This window comes from Camelina sativa, chromosome 15 (genome assembly GCF_000633955.1).
Source record: "Camelina sativa cultivar DH55 chromosome 15, Cs, whole genome shotgun sequence".
NCBI lineage: Eukaryota > Viridiplantae > Streptophyta > Magnoliopsida > Brassicales > Brassicaceae > Camelina > Camelina sativa.
Genome location: NC_025699.1, coordinates 12,415,692 through 12,429,332, shown reverse-complemented (window position 1 = coordinate 12,429,332; position 13,641 = coordinate 12,415,692). Strand labels below are relative to the sequence as shown.

At 31.5% G+C, this 13,641-nt stretch overlaps 2 protein-coding genes and 1 long non-coding RNA gene across 5 annotated transcripts in view; 2 read left to right on the top strand and 1 right to left on the bottom strand.

Moving 5' to 3' along the window:
- The window catches only part of LOC104746563 (mediator of RNA polymerase II transcription subunit 6-like), a 2,155-nt gene extending 1,295 nt beyond the window's left edge, over nucleotides 1–860 (bottom strand). The window contains exons 1-3 of one of the 2 annotated variants that reach the window (XM_010468073.2): nucleotides 550–859; nucleotides 193–367; nucleotides 22–91 (exon numbers count right to left, since the gene is read on the bottom strand). In XM_010468073.2, coding sequence (XP_010466375.1) covers nucleotides 22–91; nucleotides 193–367; nucleotides 550–809 — 505 coding nt within the window. In that variant the 5' untranslated portion in view covers nucleotides 810–859. Of the gene's footprint in view, nucleotides 1–21; nucleotides 92–192; nucleotides 368–549 lie in introns of both variants that reach the window. The other variant, XM_010468072.2, reaches the window with a different exon arrangement.
- Nucleotides 2,256–6,634, top strand: LOC104746561 (receptor-like protein kinase At3g21340). 2 transcript variants are annotated; one of them, XM_010468071.2, is made up of 13 exons: nucleotides 2,256–2,426; nucleotides 2,529–3,066; nucleotides 3,434–3,912; nucleotides 4,000–4,144; nucleotides 4,236–4,307; nucleotides 4,425–4,496; nucleotides 4,584–4,655; nucleotides 4,748–4,932; nucleotides 5,034–5,272; nucleotides 5,383–5,509; nucleotides 5,589–5,654; nucleotides 5,740–5,929; nucleotides 6,066–6,634. In XM_010468071.2, the coding sequence occupies exons 1-13, from the start codon at nucleotides 2,333–2,335 to the stop codon at nucleotides 6,472–6,474; spliced, it is 2,688 nt and encodes an 895-aa protein (XP_010466373.1). In that variant the 5' UTR covers nucleotides 2,256–2,332; the 3' UTR covers nucleotides 6,475–6,634. The 2 variants fall into 2 exon arrangements, with proteins under 2 accessions (XP_010466373.1, XP_010466372.1); XM_010468070.1 differs by having other exon boundaries at nucleotides 5,028–5,272.
- LOC109129231 lies at nucleotides 9,692–10,128 on the top strand. Its single transcript, XR_002035416.1, has 3 exons — nucleotides 9,692–9,746; nucleotides 9,867–9,952; nucleotides 10,059–10,128. It is a non-coding gene; the product is annotated as an uncharacterized LOC109129231 (long non-coding RNA).

The following is a 13,641-nucleotide window of genomic DNA, read 5'->3' as shown; positions in this document are numbered from 1 at the left end:
TTGAAAGAAAATGAAACTTACCTTGTCTAATGGTCTCCAATTTCGATGCAGCATCAGAGAAAGCCTTGGATATATGATAAACAGTCCGACTCTGGTTCCACACACACACACACAAAATGAGAAAAGAGAAGTAAAACAAAACATACCAGAAACTAAAGACCCCAAAAGAGAAAAGAGGAAGAAACAACTTACAACTCGAGCTGCAAAGACACTACAAAGCTGTGGAGCTTGGTATATAGAACCATCCAAGATATAATACGTTAGCATTGGTGTGACTTTCTCAGGACCATCCCTCTTTTGCTTACGGATGACGAACATGTTTGGTTCAGTAGCATCAGTTAACATATACTCTAATCCTGTCATCTTCCTAACATGATCAATCAATGAGTTCAATCAAACACTGTCACTGAATGTAAAACCTAAATCTATCTCAAGAATCAAAGAGAGCAAACCCTAATCTGACCTAAAAATTGAAACCTTTATTATTTATTTGAAAAGAAAAATCGAAATTGGAAAAGGGTGAAACGAGTGAGGAGGAGAAGGACTTACGAGAGGTGAGAGATATCGAGAGGGTGAATGGATCTTCTCCGAAGATTCTCGTTGTTGCAGGTTGTATCGTAGAAGGGAGACAAAGCGAAGTAATCGAAGATGTAGTTACGATCAAGTGGGAACGTATTGATCCAGAGCTGATCCCTGAAGGAGATACCAGTCATATCCGTGCCCGGAGGCTGTAGCGGAGGAGGAATCTGATCCCCCGCATTGCCGTTGAAGGCATCGGCCGTAGCTGCCGAGAGCAGAGATGAGTCCATTGAAGTGAGTCTGTCTCGCTTCGCCGCGAAGGAGAGAGAGAGGAGAATAGTATAGTTGGGCCCAATTTTGGCCCAATATAAAAGAGAACTTAGACAAATGTAACAAACAACATCAAATATTCAAATCTATTTTCTGGCATTTATGTATTTCGATCAAAAAATAAAACTAATAAATTGATGATTTTATTTATGCTATAATTATTTCTTCCCTTTCATACAAGTTAAAAAAATTTAAGTTATAAATACAATAAGTAACTAATAATTTAAATTTATCGAAAATGACAATATAGTGTAAAGGGGTCTCACTTCATATTGAAATTTTGACTACCTAAATAATTAATACATAGTAGTATGTATGTAATATACATATCTTGATTTGCCCAAAAAAAAATGTATATGTATATCATATCTTGCATTTTATACTACTTCCGATATTTTCTTCTTTGTAATAATGTAATAGTATAGTTTTTACTTCTTACCAATGGAACCAAATCAGACTTGGTATTTTCCGGGGCTTTAGTAAAACTGGTTGTTCCTCAGTAATGGGAGAGTACACTTAATAATCGAACCAGAATTTGGACTGGTTAAGTGCCTATTGGATATAGAAGGCGCAGGTACGTAGTTAAATTCCCAATCAGATAGAGACTTATAGTTCAATTTCTATTGTCAATGTAAAGTTTGTGTTTGAGAAACTGGACCTGATCAATGGGAAGATTCTCAACCAAAACAAATAAATAAATGACGATGAATGATGAATGGTGATTTTTTTAAACCTATTAAACTTTTTCCGAAGATAACCTAATTAATTAGAAGGGGTAACATAAACAAAGACAGGTCAAATGATCATCGAATGATATTAAACACAAAGGTCAACGACTAATTGAACTATAAGTATCTATATATCCAAGTTGTGTTGCATGCACGTCTCCTTCCTGGACCAGCGAAGCCAGTTGCTACGTTTAGTTTTAATATTCAAGTTTGTTATAAGTTTAGGCACTTTGGGACCATTTTGATCTGCCTAATCTTTGGTTGTTTTTGACAAAAGGTGTAAATCCATTCTTCCAAGTTCCACGTCGTAGCATACTTATATCATTTGCTGCACAAACCAAGATAATATTCGATTTGGATTCTATATTTATAAACTGAAAATTTCAAAAAACCAAACCAAGTTCTACTTTTGCTTCTATTCGATAGAAATAGTTGAAGATATAATATATTAGTGCATACGTACGAATACAACGTTAGAAAACGGAACATTAATTAATTTCAACTAAACGGCACCAGAAGATTATTCGATCGTTGATTTTTAAATCTTTATAGAATGTTCATCAAAATCATACATATTAGTTTAAATTTATTTTGGTTGTAGACAGCTGACTCTGTTTATTTTTTCTAATTTTTTACACTAGTTGACCTACTAAAATAACGTCGTGCTTGATCATTTTCATTATTGCCTAGATATCTCAAAGCTTTTTGTGTTTTCCCAGTTTTGTAGATGTCTATTTCCTTTGTACCGTAGAATAATGGAGAATCATCCTAAAGCACTTCGGTTATGTGCGTTGATCTTCATCACTTTTTATGCCCTTTTACATCTCGTTGAAGCACAGGACCAAAAAGGTATATATACACATGCACATATTTATGTTGTTTTGATACATTTTCATTGAAAATATGTTCTTACTTAGTGTTCCGATACATTTCCCTCATGTGTGTTACTAGGATTCATCAGTTTGGATTGTGGATCATTGCCAAACGATCCTCCTTACAATGATCCTTCAACCGGATTAACATACTCCACGGACAATGGTTTCGTGCATAGTGGCAAAACTGGAAGAATCCAGAAAGAATTCGAGTCCATCTTTAGTAAACCGACTTTGAAGCTTAGATACTTCCCGGATGGAGACCGAAACTGCTACACCTTGAATGTCACGCAAGACACAAACTATTTGATCAAAGCCGTATTTGTTTATGGTAATTACGATGGTCTTAGCAATTACCCGAGTTTCGACCTTTACCTTGGTCCAAATCTATGGGCAACGGTTGATATGGTCGGACGGACCAACGGTACTATCCAAGAGATCATCCACAAGACCACATCTAAGTCTCTCCAGGTCTGTCTTGTTAAGACAGGAGCAAGCTCACCTATGATTAATACGTTAGAGCTACGACCACTTAAAAACAATACTTACAATACTCAAAGCGGCTCTCTGAAGTATTTCTTCCGATATTATTTCAGCGCCTCAGGCCAAAACATACGGTACGTACTAAATACTAATCATGCCTTTTTTATTTAATCAAGTTAAAATCTTTTGTTTCTAATTTGGTTTGAAAATTTGGGGTTGATCGAATGTACGATAAACTTTTCAACTTGAAGTAAAGATTTTTAATTAAAAAAAAAAAATTAATACATTTAGGTGTACGGTGTACCTATTGAAAATTAAAGATTCTATTTTTATTAATTACTCTTATTAGGTTGGTTGCACAAAATTCAAATTCGTGTTCATATTAAGTTTTGTTCATTTAGTATAAACATTTTTACCATCTTGGTTATTATGATTTTTTTTTTTAAAACAAATTTATATATTAAGTTTGTTTTTAATACATGATAGAATTATTTATGTTAGGTACCCGGATGATGTCGATGATCGTAAATGGTATCCGTTTTTCGATGCAGTAGAGTGGACAGAATTAACTACCAATCTCAAAATAAACAGTTCTAATAGTTATGCACCACCACAAGTTGTAATGGCGTCCGCCTCAACGCCTATAAGTACATCAGCAACGTGGAACTTCTCTTGGTTATTGCCATCTTCTGCGACCCAATTCTATATGTACATGCATTTCGCCGAGATTCAAACTCTACGGTCCATCGACACCAGAGAATTCAAAGTGACATTGAATGGAAATCTTGCTTTTGAACGATATAGTCCTAAAACGTTAGCCATGGAAACTATATTCTATTCGACAGCACAACAATGTGATGGAGGGAAATGCCTCTTGGAGTTAATTAAAACACCAAAGTCTACTCTTCCTCCTCTCATGAACGCTCTCGAAGTTTTCACCGTGATCGATTTCCCACAGATGGAAACAAATCCAGATGACGGTATCTCTATATATGTTTTAATTTTCTTTTATATAATTTTTTTTATTATATCTTAATGGCTTGTTTATTGATGTAACGTTGTTATAGTTGCTGCTATGAAGAGTATCCAAAACATCTATGGATTGAGTAAAATTAGCTGGCAAGGAGATCCTTGTGTTCCAAAGCAGTTTTTGTGGGATGGTTTAAACTGCAATAATCTAGACATATCCACGCCGCCTATTGTCACTTCCTTGTAAGTTCAGTCTTTAAATTATCGTAATAGATATATGTCATATGGTTTTATTCATCTATACATCAAATGTGTTCATAAATATGTCTTTTAGAAACTTATCATCAAGTAATTTAACTGGGATCATCGCACAAGACATTCAGAATCTAATACACCTCCAAGAACTGTAAGTATTTTCAATTTCAAAATTGAGCATGATAAAGAGAACAATTTGCTCAATATAATAGTTATAAACATGTTCTTTATTATAACATGTTTTGTACTTCCAAATGCTTATTTCTAGAGACTTGTCAAATAATAATTTGACGGGAGAAGTACCTGAATTTCTTGCTGACATAAAATCACTCTTGGTCATGTGAGTCGTTTCAAAGTTAATACGTTTTTATTTGTCTATTAGCCTCTTCCACTGCCTATTTATCTATATTTGTTGATCTCTTAACAGAAATTTAAGTGGGAACAATTTTAACGGCTCTGTTCCTCAAACCCTTCTACGGAAGAAAGGACTACAGTTAAAGTATATTTTTTTTCTTTCATATCATATTTTATTTATGAGTTTTTTTTATAAATGATATGTTCAATTGTCCTTAAAGCATTGGTAACCTATAGTGTTGAAGGAAACTCGGATCTCATATGTCCGGATGGATTATGTGTAAACAAAGCTGGAAATGGTGGTGCCAAGAAAAAGAATTTGGTAGTACCAATTGTTGCATCAGTTGCGTCTGTGGTTGTTCTTGGATTTGCATTGGCTCTCTTCTTTGTATTCAAAAAGAAAAAGACATCAAACAACCAAGGTATACCTATAAATGGCCTTAAAAGTTGCAATCAATGTGTACACTATACATGTACACACAGTCTCATTATACTGATGCATTGTAACATTAATAAGGTCCAGAATCATATACGCAAGTATCAGAAGCTAGAACAACCGGATCTTCAGAACCAGCAATAATGACAAAGAACAGAAGGTTTACATACTCAGAGGTTGTGACGATGACAAAAAACTTTGCAAGAGTTCTTGGTAAAGGAGGATTTGGAATGGTTTATCATGGAACTGTAAATGGCACTGAACAAGTAGCCGTTAAAATGCTCTCACACTCATCTTCTCAAGGATATAAAGAATTCAAAGCAGAGGTAATTAAGTTTTAGCGAAGTTATTATTAAGAAAGGTTTGTAGAAACTCTATTTTTCTTTAAGAGTAACATGTCAAATTTTGATGTATAATTGTTCTTCCACTTCTCTAGGTAGAACTTCTTCTCAGAGTTCACCACAAAAATTTGGTTGGCCTCGTTGGATATTGTGATGAAGGAGAAAATTTGGCTCTTATCTATGAGTACATGGCTAATGGAGACTTGAAAGAACATATGTCAGGTAAGTATTTATGGTTGTACAAAAACATAGTTGTTTGTGGTAATTTAACATATTCAATATATTATTGGTTCAAATGTAGGAAAACGAGGTGGATCTATTTTGAATTGGGAAACTAGACTGAAAATAGTTGTGGAGTCTGCGCAAGGTTTGATATGAGTTTTTAAATATCTGTTCCTTGTTTCTTCTATTCATTTGCTTAATCCTTGTTGAAAATGAAATTTTTTTCACAGGTTTAGAATACTTGCATAACGGATGCAAACCACCAATGGTACATAGGGACGTCAAAACCACAAATATATTGTTAAATGAACATTTTCAGGCCAAGCTAGCTGATTTTGGGCTTTCGAGATCTTTTCCGATTGAAGGAGAAACACATGTATCTACGGTTGTTGCTGGAACTCCTGGATACCTTGATCCAGAGTAAGAGTCCTAATCTTTGATAACTAATTTTATTTTAAAATAATCCTGAGATAATTAGTTAGTTTTCATCCTTCAAGATCAAAATCATTTATTTTTTGCATATTTTCGTCTTTTTAATAGGATTTTTTTTTGGCAGATATTATCGAACAAATTGGTTAAACGAAAAAAGTGATGTTTATAGCTTCGGAATTGTACTATTAGAGCTCATCACAAACCAACCTGTAATCAATCAAAGTCGCGAAAAACCACATATAGCAGAATGGGTGGGGGTAATGCTTACAAAAGGAGACATTCAAAACATTATGGATCCAAATCTCTACGGTGATTATGACTCTGGATCTGTCTGGAGAGCAGTTGAACTGGCAATATCGTGTCTAAATCCTTCTTCAGCTAGAAGACCAACAATGTCTCAAGTTGTTATTGAATTAAATGAGTGCTTGGCATATGAAAACTCAAGAGGAGGAACGAGTCAAAACATGAACTCGCAGAGTTCTGTTGAAGTGAGCATGAACTTTGATATTGGATCTACCCCTGATGCTCGCTAATTAAACTGCATGCAAGAGTCATTTTATCTTTGTTTTCGTGAGTGCATTTTCATTACTTTAAAAGTGTTTCGAAATTTTGTAATAATTTGATGTCGTTGATGAATGTGATTTATTGGAATCAAGATAAGTAACAAAGACTCGATCTAATAAAAATCATAAGATAAAGCTAATGAGAAAATAATGATCTAAATGAAAAATAATATAACATATCATTATATATTTTAGCTGTTAACAAATCATAATCGATTATCCACCAGATGCAGTTGTTGCAGTCTTAATAAGATTTTCAGAGTTTTTTTTTTGTTTTTTTTGTCAAAAGAGATTTTCAGAGTTTTGTTAGATTCGGGCTCAAATAATATGTTTGTAGCATTTTACCTAATACTTCCAATGGAATCTTTTCCTAAAAAAGTTAATATTAAAAGTAAAATAGTTGATAGTAAGTGTGTATTTTATATTAGACGACGGGTGTGTAAGAAGGACAATCTCAAAATTTCTGCTCTCTTCTTTTAACCAACTTAACGATGAGCTTTGTAACTACGACCATCTTCTGTCTCAGTTCACGTCATTTATCTTATTATATAAACTTTGGTTGTCAAAGTTAGTAACTCACCGTGTTAATTTTAACGATCAAAGATCAAAGTTAAAAACTCACCAGATCATGACATGTGTCAATTTTAATGATTAGAGATCAAAGTTAGTAACTTATCAGATCATGACACATGTCAATTTTAAAAAATTAGTAACTCACCAGATCGTGACACGTGTTAATTTTAATGATCAGAGATCAAAGTTAAATACTCACCAGATTATGACACGTGTCAATTTTAACGACTAGAGATCAAAGTTAGTAATTCATCAGATCGTGACATGTCAATTTTAACGATAAAAAATCACAGTTTTTAAGCTTGGTAAAACAAAGCATAATATAATTGTAATCTTATTATATTAAAAACAAAACAACTAAAATAAATATACTATGTGCCATCTATATCAAAGTTTCACTATTACAAATATTTTTAACTACTACATGGTAAAATAAATATACTATTTGCCATCCATATTTGGTCGTATAATTATACTATATAATCTAGCATTAAATTTTATGTCTTTGTTTGCATAAAAAAAAAAAATTATGTCTCTATAGTTAGCTAATTTCGGACGCGGAGTACTGCAACAAGATTTGTGAAGGCACATGCGAAGAAAACGAAGATCATGGAGAACCGATTGGCATTCTTAGGAAAAAAGCTTGAACTAATCTTTTTATTATATTAAAAATCTTATTATATAAAGTTGGGTTTTCAAATTAACCACATGTCAAGTATACTGCTGAAATGTTGACACGTGTCAAAAATTATTATTTTTCAAAACAGCTAATTAAAAAATAACATTAAATCTAAATAAAATTTAAATCAAAAAGGAAAATTAACAAAACTAATATATTTTCCATTGTAAGCTACTTATGTTATACGTGTTTTCTCAATAAAAATTTGACATGTATAAACAAAAAATTAATTCACTAAGCATGTATATTATTATTAATATATTATGTCAAAAAAATAAGTTGAAAATAAGTTGAGAATAATTAATAAATTATCCCCCTCTCCAGGATATCGTCGCCCTACTTTTGATTCGGGTAAAAATAAGTTGAGAATTTATGATTCGAGAATATTTAAGACGAGGTCATAACTTTAAGTTGTTTTGGTACAACTGGATATTTTCGAAGAGTAAATAGATCGTTGATCCTTAACGTGATTATGACATATGTCATGTTTTGGATTGTATATTAAGTTTCTATTTTGTATATCTGAATTATCTAAGACTTATATATACCATCATGATTATAATTTTCAAATTTTTATTTTTATTATATTATATTAAATTTCTTCCAATTTCTCAATGTTTATTGGGTTAGTAATCATTGTAATTGAGTAGATAATTTTCACCAGTTGTTCATCCAATATATTTGGAGTAAAAAAAACTCCATGTTTAAAGAAATTATGTCACAAACCAATTTTAGTAATTATAAGAACTATAATTATGCCAAAATGAAAGTAAAGCAACATAAAATTTGTTTAATTTGTTTAGAAGACATTTTATAGGTGGTGATAAAGAGCATACTTTAACAATAAAATAATTTTAGGTGTAAGAACATATTTTTAATGGTAAAACATAGAGTAAAATTGTATGTGGTTATTTACTAGATGTTGCTTTGATGAATTTGTTGCATGTAAAATATTTTGTGAATAAGTTATGAAACGTTTTTGAAATTTGACAATAATAATATTTGTAATGATGAATATTTGGCAAAAGTTTTAGTGGGATATAATTTAGCTTTAAATTATTATAATAATTGTTATAATATATTAAAAATATAGAAATATAAATAAATGTATGAAGGTAAATACAAATATTCTCTAACTTAAATTATTTATATATTTACTTTAGAAAAAAAAATTCTTTATATATTTTTGAAAAATTGTTTTAGATTTAGGATTTATTTTTTCAAATAATTTTTAAATCCGCACATCGTGCGGGCCTTATCTAGTTTTATATAATAGTGACTTTATCTATACGTTATATCTCTGAAAATTTGCTGTGTGTATTCATCAAAAAATTTTGGTTTTTTTAATTGACTCAATTACTTATCAATACAATAAAAGAAGGATGCGTTGCTCTCCTCATCTGACACATCAACCTCAACATTGAAGCATAGCTTGACACATCATTTAAAATCATTAACCTATCAGATTAAAACAATTAATACAGATCAGCTCTTTTTTTCTTACGTGGACAAAGCAAAAGTGAAACAAAAGAGAGCGTTTTAGCAAGGATTGTTCTGTTGTGCCAATTTGAAAACCTAATATGTTTTCGCTCGATTAAAAGTCTACCTTGGATGTCATAAAACCTAATTTGTCAAACTGAGTCTATAGACTAAGAACTTGGGGGTTCAATTTTAGAGAGTATATCATAAAAATTAAAGCCTACGTAGGCTTTTAGTTATGACTCTCTATACCTTGGATGTTAGATGTTTAATTTTGTACTCCTATGAGCTTTTAGTTATGACTCGACCAATTGTTTGTTCCTTTCTAACATTGCTTATGTTGTTCGACATAATGCGTCAATGGGAATTATGTTTATAATGATAGTTGGTTTATGATGATAGTCGCGTTACCGTTGGTGGGTGTGACTTATTTTTCTTTTTAATCGTGTGGCCAATACAGGGAATTGAGATGCTCTCTCTTGGATCATTCAAGACTGGTGTCATCCTTTTGGTAAGAACCGCATCTTTGAATGTTATTATTGAAATTTATTTGGAATGATTAGATGATAAGACCATTCAAGTTATCAAAGATGTCTTATTCATTTCGGTGTTTGTTTAACTTGACTTCCAGGCAGGACTATTTTTTATGATATCTTCTGGGTTTTCTTCACTCCGGTTATGGTTAGTGTTGCCAAATCCTTTGATGCTCCAATAAAGGTTAGTAAAAGAAATTGCCTCAGAAGTACACACCAAATAAAATTAATTTGATTTTGGTTGTTGTTGTGATCTTGTCAGTAATCTCATTGTTGCATATTTGTTTCAGCTTTTATTCCCTACGGGTGATGCTCTAAGACCCTATTCTATGCTTGGCCTAGGTGACATTGTCATTCCCGGTATGTTCTCTTATGCGTAACTCAATAACTATATACAGCTTTTGGTTATACGCTCTTGTATTTCGAATATTATATGAATATGAAACATTAGCTTTTGTTTTCCTTTAGGTATTTTTTGTTGCACTTGCTCTAAGATTTGATGTGTCAAGACGTAGACAACCACAATACTTCAAGAGATGGAAGATGGTGTTATATAGTGTTTGAGGTTGCAGGTAATTTTAGTTTTCTTTATTAAAACTGATATTAGTTTTTATAGAAATTTGAGTCATGTATTAGTGTTTCTCCACCATTGTTCATTCTGGCTTGAGCAGTTCATTTTAAAAAATCTAGGTTATTTACTGGAACACAAACTCTTTCATTAATTATTCTCGATTTATTGATTCAATACCACTCTTGATTTTGATAGTGAATGTTCTTTTGATATTCCATTTCCTTATTAGCAGTAGATATGTTGGGCCCTTACTTATTGAACATATGGAAGTTAGACTTGAGGACTACATGCCTATTAATTTTTGGCTAGAGTAATAAACAAAATCGAAAACAACAAGTAATTTCACTATGGTATGAATGCAGGGTATTACCTAAAAGATGTCATCCTTGGAATTTTTTTTTTCTTTTGGTGAGAATCAAGATACGGACGGCGAGAATCAACGGGAACATGAGCTAAAACTCACGGTCGAGACAGATTCATTAACCAAATTTGACTTAGTGGATTATGACCCAGTTAGAGGTATATGCCCCATCATATGTTTCGGTCGGTTTGGTCGGTTCTGAATTGAACCAATTAAGTAGTTAGGTTTAAAATGATTTTTTTTTTCCTTTTGAAATGTTTGGTTCGGTTCACATATTCCTTTTGAAATGTTTGGTTCGGTTCACATAAAATATATAGTAGTCAAAGTGAAACCGATTTTTTTTTATCTTGATTGTAATTTTAGTTTATATACGATGACTTTGGTACATAATATTTCGCTTAACAAACTTTGGTTTAGACAAATAATTGCTCTACAATCATATAAGACATGGTGTTCCCTCAAAATGCCACTTGATGCCAAACAACTTAATCAAAAATGCTAAGCACACATTGGTTTGATGTCAAAATGCCACTTGATGCCAAACAATTTCTTCAAAAATGCTTGGCAAACATTTGTTTGATGTAATAATGATTTTAAACAATATGATTTATTACATATTATATTTCTACTAAAAAAAATTATCAAAAAAATATATCTCGCAACATAGCACAAAACTAAACACGCATACTGTCATAACATCCACCATATTAATCAGAAAAAGAACAAAAAAAAATCAAAGCTTTTTATCACTTTGAAAGATTTGAGTAATGAGAAAAAGAAGCTTCTTAGTTTAACAAAACAAATCGATTTTGTAATCAGGTTATCTACCTGCTCGGTTTGTTGTTTCTACCGGTACTCCATGGTTCTTTATATCTTTCTTTTCTTTTTTAATTAAAAAATAGTATATTCTTGGAGATTCCCACATTCATTATGCAAAAAAAAAGTATAGTCTTCTCTAAGAAAACGTTTATGAAACAAATAATAACAAAAAAACAAAAATTATCATCAAGCACAATCAAATACTTTATTGATTATGAAATTTGATTCCAAACAATATAATGAAAATTATTTATAAATGCAAAATAAAAAAGTTTATAAAATAAAAACACATAAAAACAATCCCGCGGCGTAGCGCGGGTACCAACCTAGTACCGTGATAAAAGAATTAATATGATAGTTCCAAAATAATACACTACAAAGATCATACATGTATTTTACTTGAATATAAAAAACCCCTTTTTAGTGTATTTTTGGTTAATATTACAATTCTACACAAAAAATTACGATATATATAGTAGTATGCATATGGTATATCTATCTACTAATATATGAAAAATATAAGTGCACATTAAAGTTAACGTAAAAAATTATCAGCTAGCGTATATGGTACTTGGGATGATTAAAAGCTTACAATAATATCAATTTTAAAAAGTTAAAAAAATAAAACTGAAATGGATTTTTCGTTTTCTGAAAGAAGAACAAGTTGATGAATAATAAAGTCAAATGAGGATGATAATAGAAAGGTATACCATCTCTGCATCTCATTTGATGATTGTGGACAACTGGATGATTTTTTCTTTTTCTTTTTCTTTTTCAATTTGAGCGAAGAAGTTGCCAAGTTGATGAAATCAAAAATATTCAGCTTTCGTCACCAAAATGTGTCATCTGATTTGAGAAGATACTTTGTTCTTGATTCCATTTGATATTTCCTATAATATAGTATGATTTGAGGACTGCAATAAAGAATACATAGATCGACATGTGTACAAATAAGGTTGTTGGTGTGATTTGCGGACCATATTAGAAGTATGGACTTATGATTAGTAGGACCAAAACCTAGGATTTACTTATTAAGATATACAAGAATACTAATTGTGGTTATGTTAAAACTTTCTAAAAATAGGTTGCTTCACATGGACATCTTTGTCTAAAACGTTACATGGAAACAAACAAAAGACCATAACCGTTCAATTAAAAAAGTCAACAAGAATGATCGATCTCTCTTATCTCCCCAGCTTGCAACACCCATCGAATCCTGACTTTTTCTTTTGATTAATTATTCTACGCTTGAAAATCTATTTTATATAATTCTTTTCTTAGAGTTTTCTGTTTGTTGGGAGTCAACTTGAATATATGATTTTCTGATATTAAAATCACGGATTATATTGTAATGTATCTACTAAATCATCAATTTATATTTGACTTCATATATTACTCGTTATAGATAACTTTACCAAACCAAGTCGGTTGCATCTCCGATTGCTTCATTGCGTTGATGACTAATTTAATTTGAACTTCAAGAACAAATTGGATACTATTTATGGTTTGACTTAATTGCCGTTACACAATGGACTTTATTCATCCAATATCCCGGTTGCAATTGGCCTTACGATTCTCTTCCAAATGTAAACTTGTCTTAGTTTTTTTTTTTTTTTGGTTTAAACTTGTTTAAGTTTGATTAGACCTTTTAGTCTTCTTCTCTTCTATGGAGTCCATGTTCCAAAAAGGTATTATCAGATTTTCATTCGCAATCGACCGAACAAATATGATGCGACTCAAAAGCTATGTTACACATGGCAAAGAAAAAAAAACGTTAAACGCACCTATTGCATACTTAGAGAGATCGACATAGACATTACTAAAATGTAAAATAAAACAATTAAAGATTCAAATAACATGTTCTATGTTTTGAAAGTGCATATTAAAAATTATGATTGTGGGGCTATCGATAAAAACAAAAATAGTGGATTATTTAACCATGCGCTTCTTTTAATTTTGCTATATAATCATGAACTTTGCTCTTGAGCACAATACATTTGGGTATACGCGGATATTAAAACATTAACATGCTAGCTCAAGGAGCATGTTATTTTATTAACTTTAAATATAAGTGTAGAAAAGGTAGCATGTTAGTTTTTTTTTTTCAAATTATCATTTTAGC

Excerpts from the sequence above, each read along its gene's own strand:
- LOC104746561 (XM_010468070.1), top strand. The coding sequence starts at position 2,333 with ATGGAGAATCATCCTAAAGCACTTCGGTTATGTGCGTTGATCTTCATC. Across the intron at positions 3,067-3,433 it reads GCCTCAGGCCAAAACATACG|GTACCCGGATGATGTCGATG; the intron begins GTACGTACTAAA and ends TATTTATGTTAG. Across the intron at positions 5,655-5,739 it reads AGTTGTGGAGTCTGCGCAAG|GTTTAGAATACTTGCATAAC; the intron begins GTTTGATATGAG and ends TTTTTTTCACAG.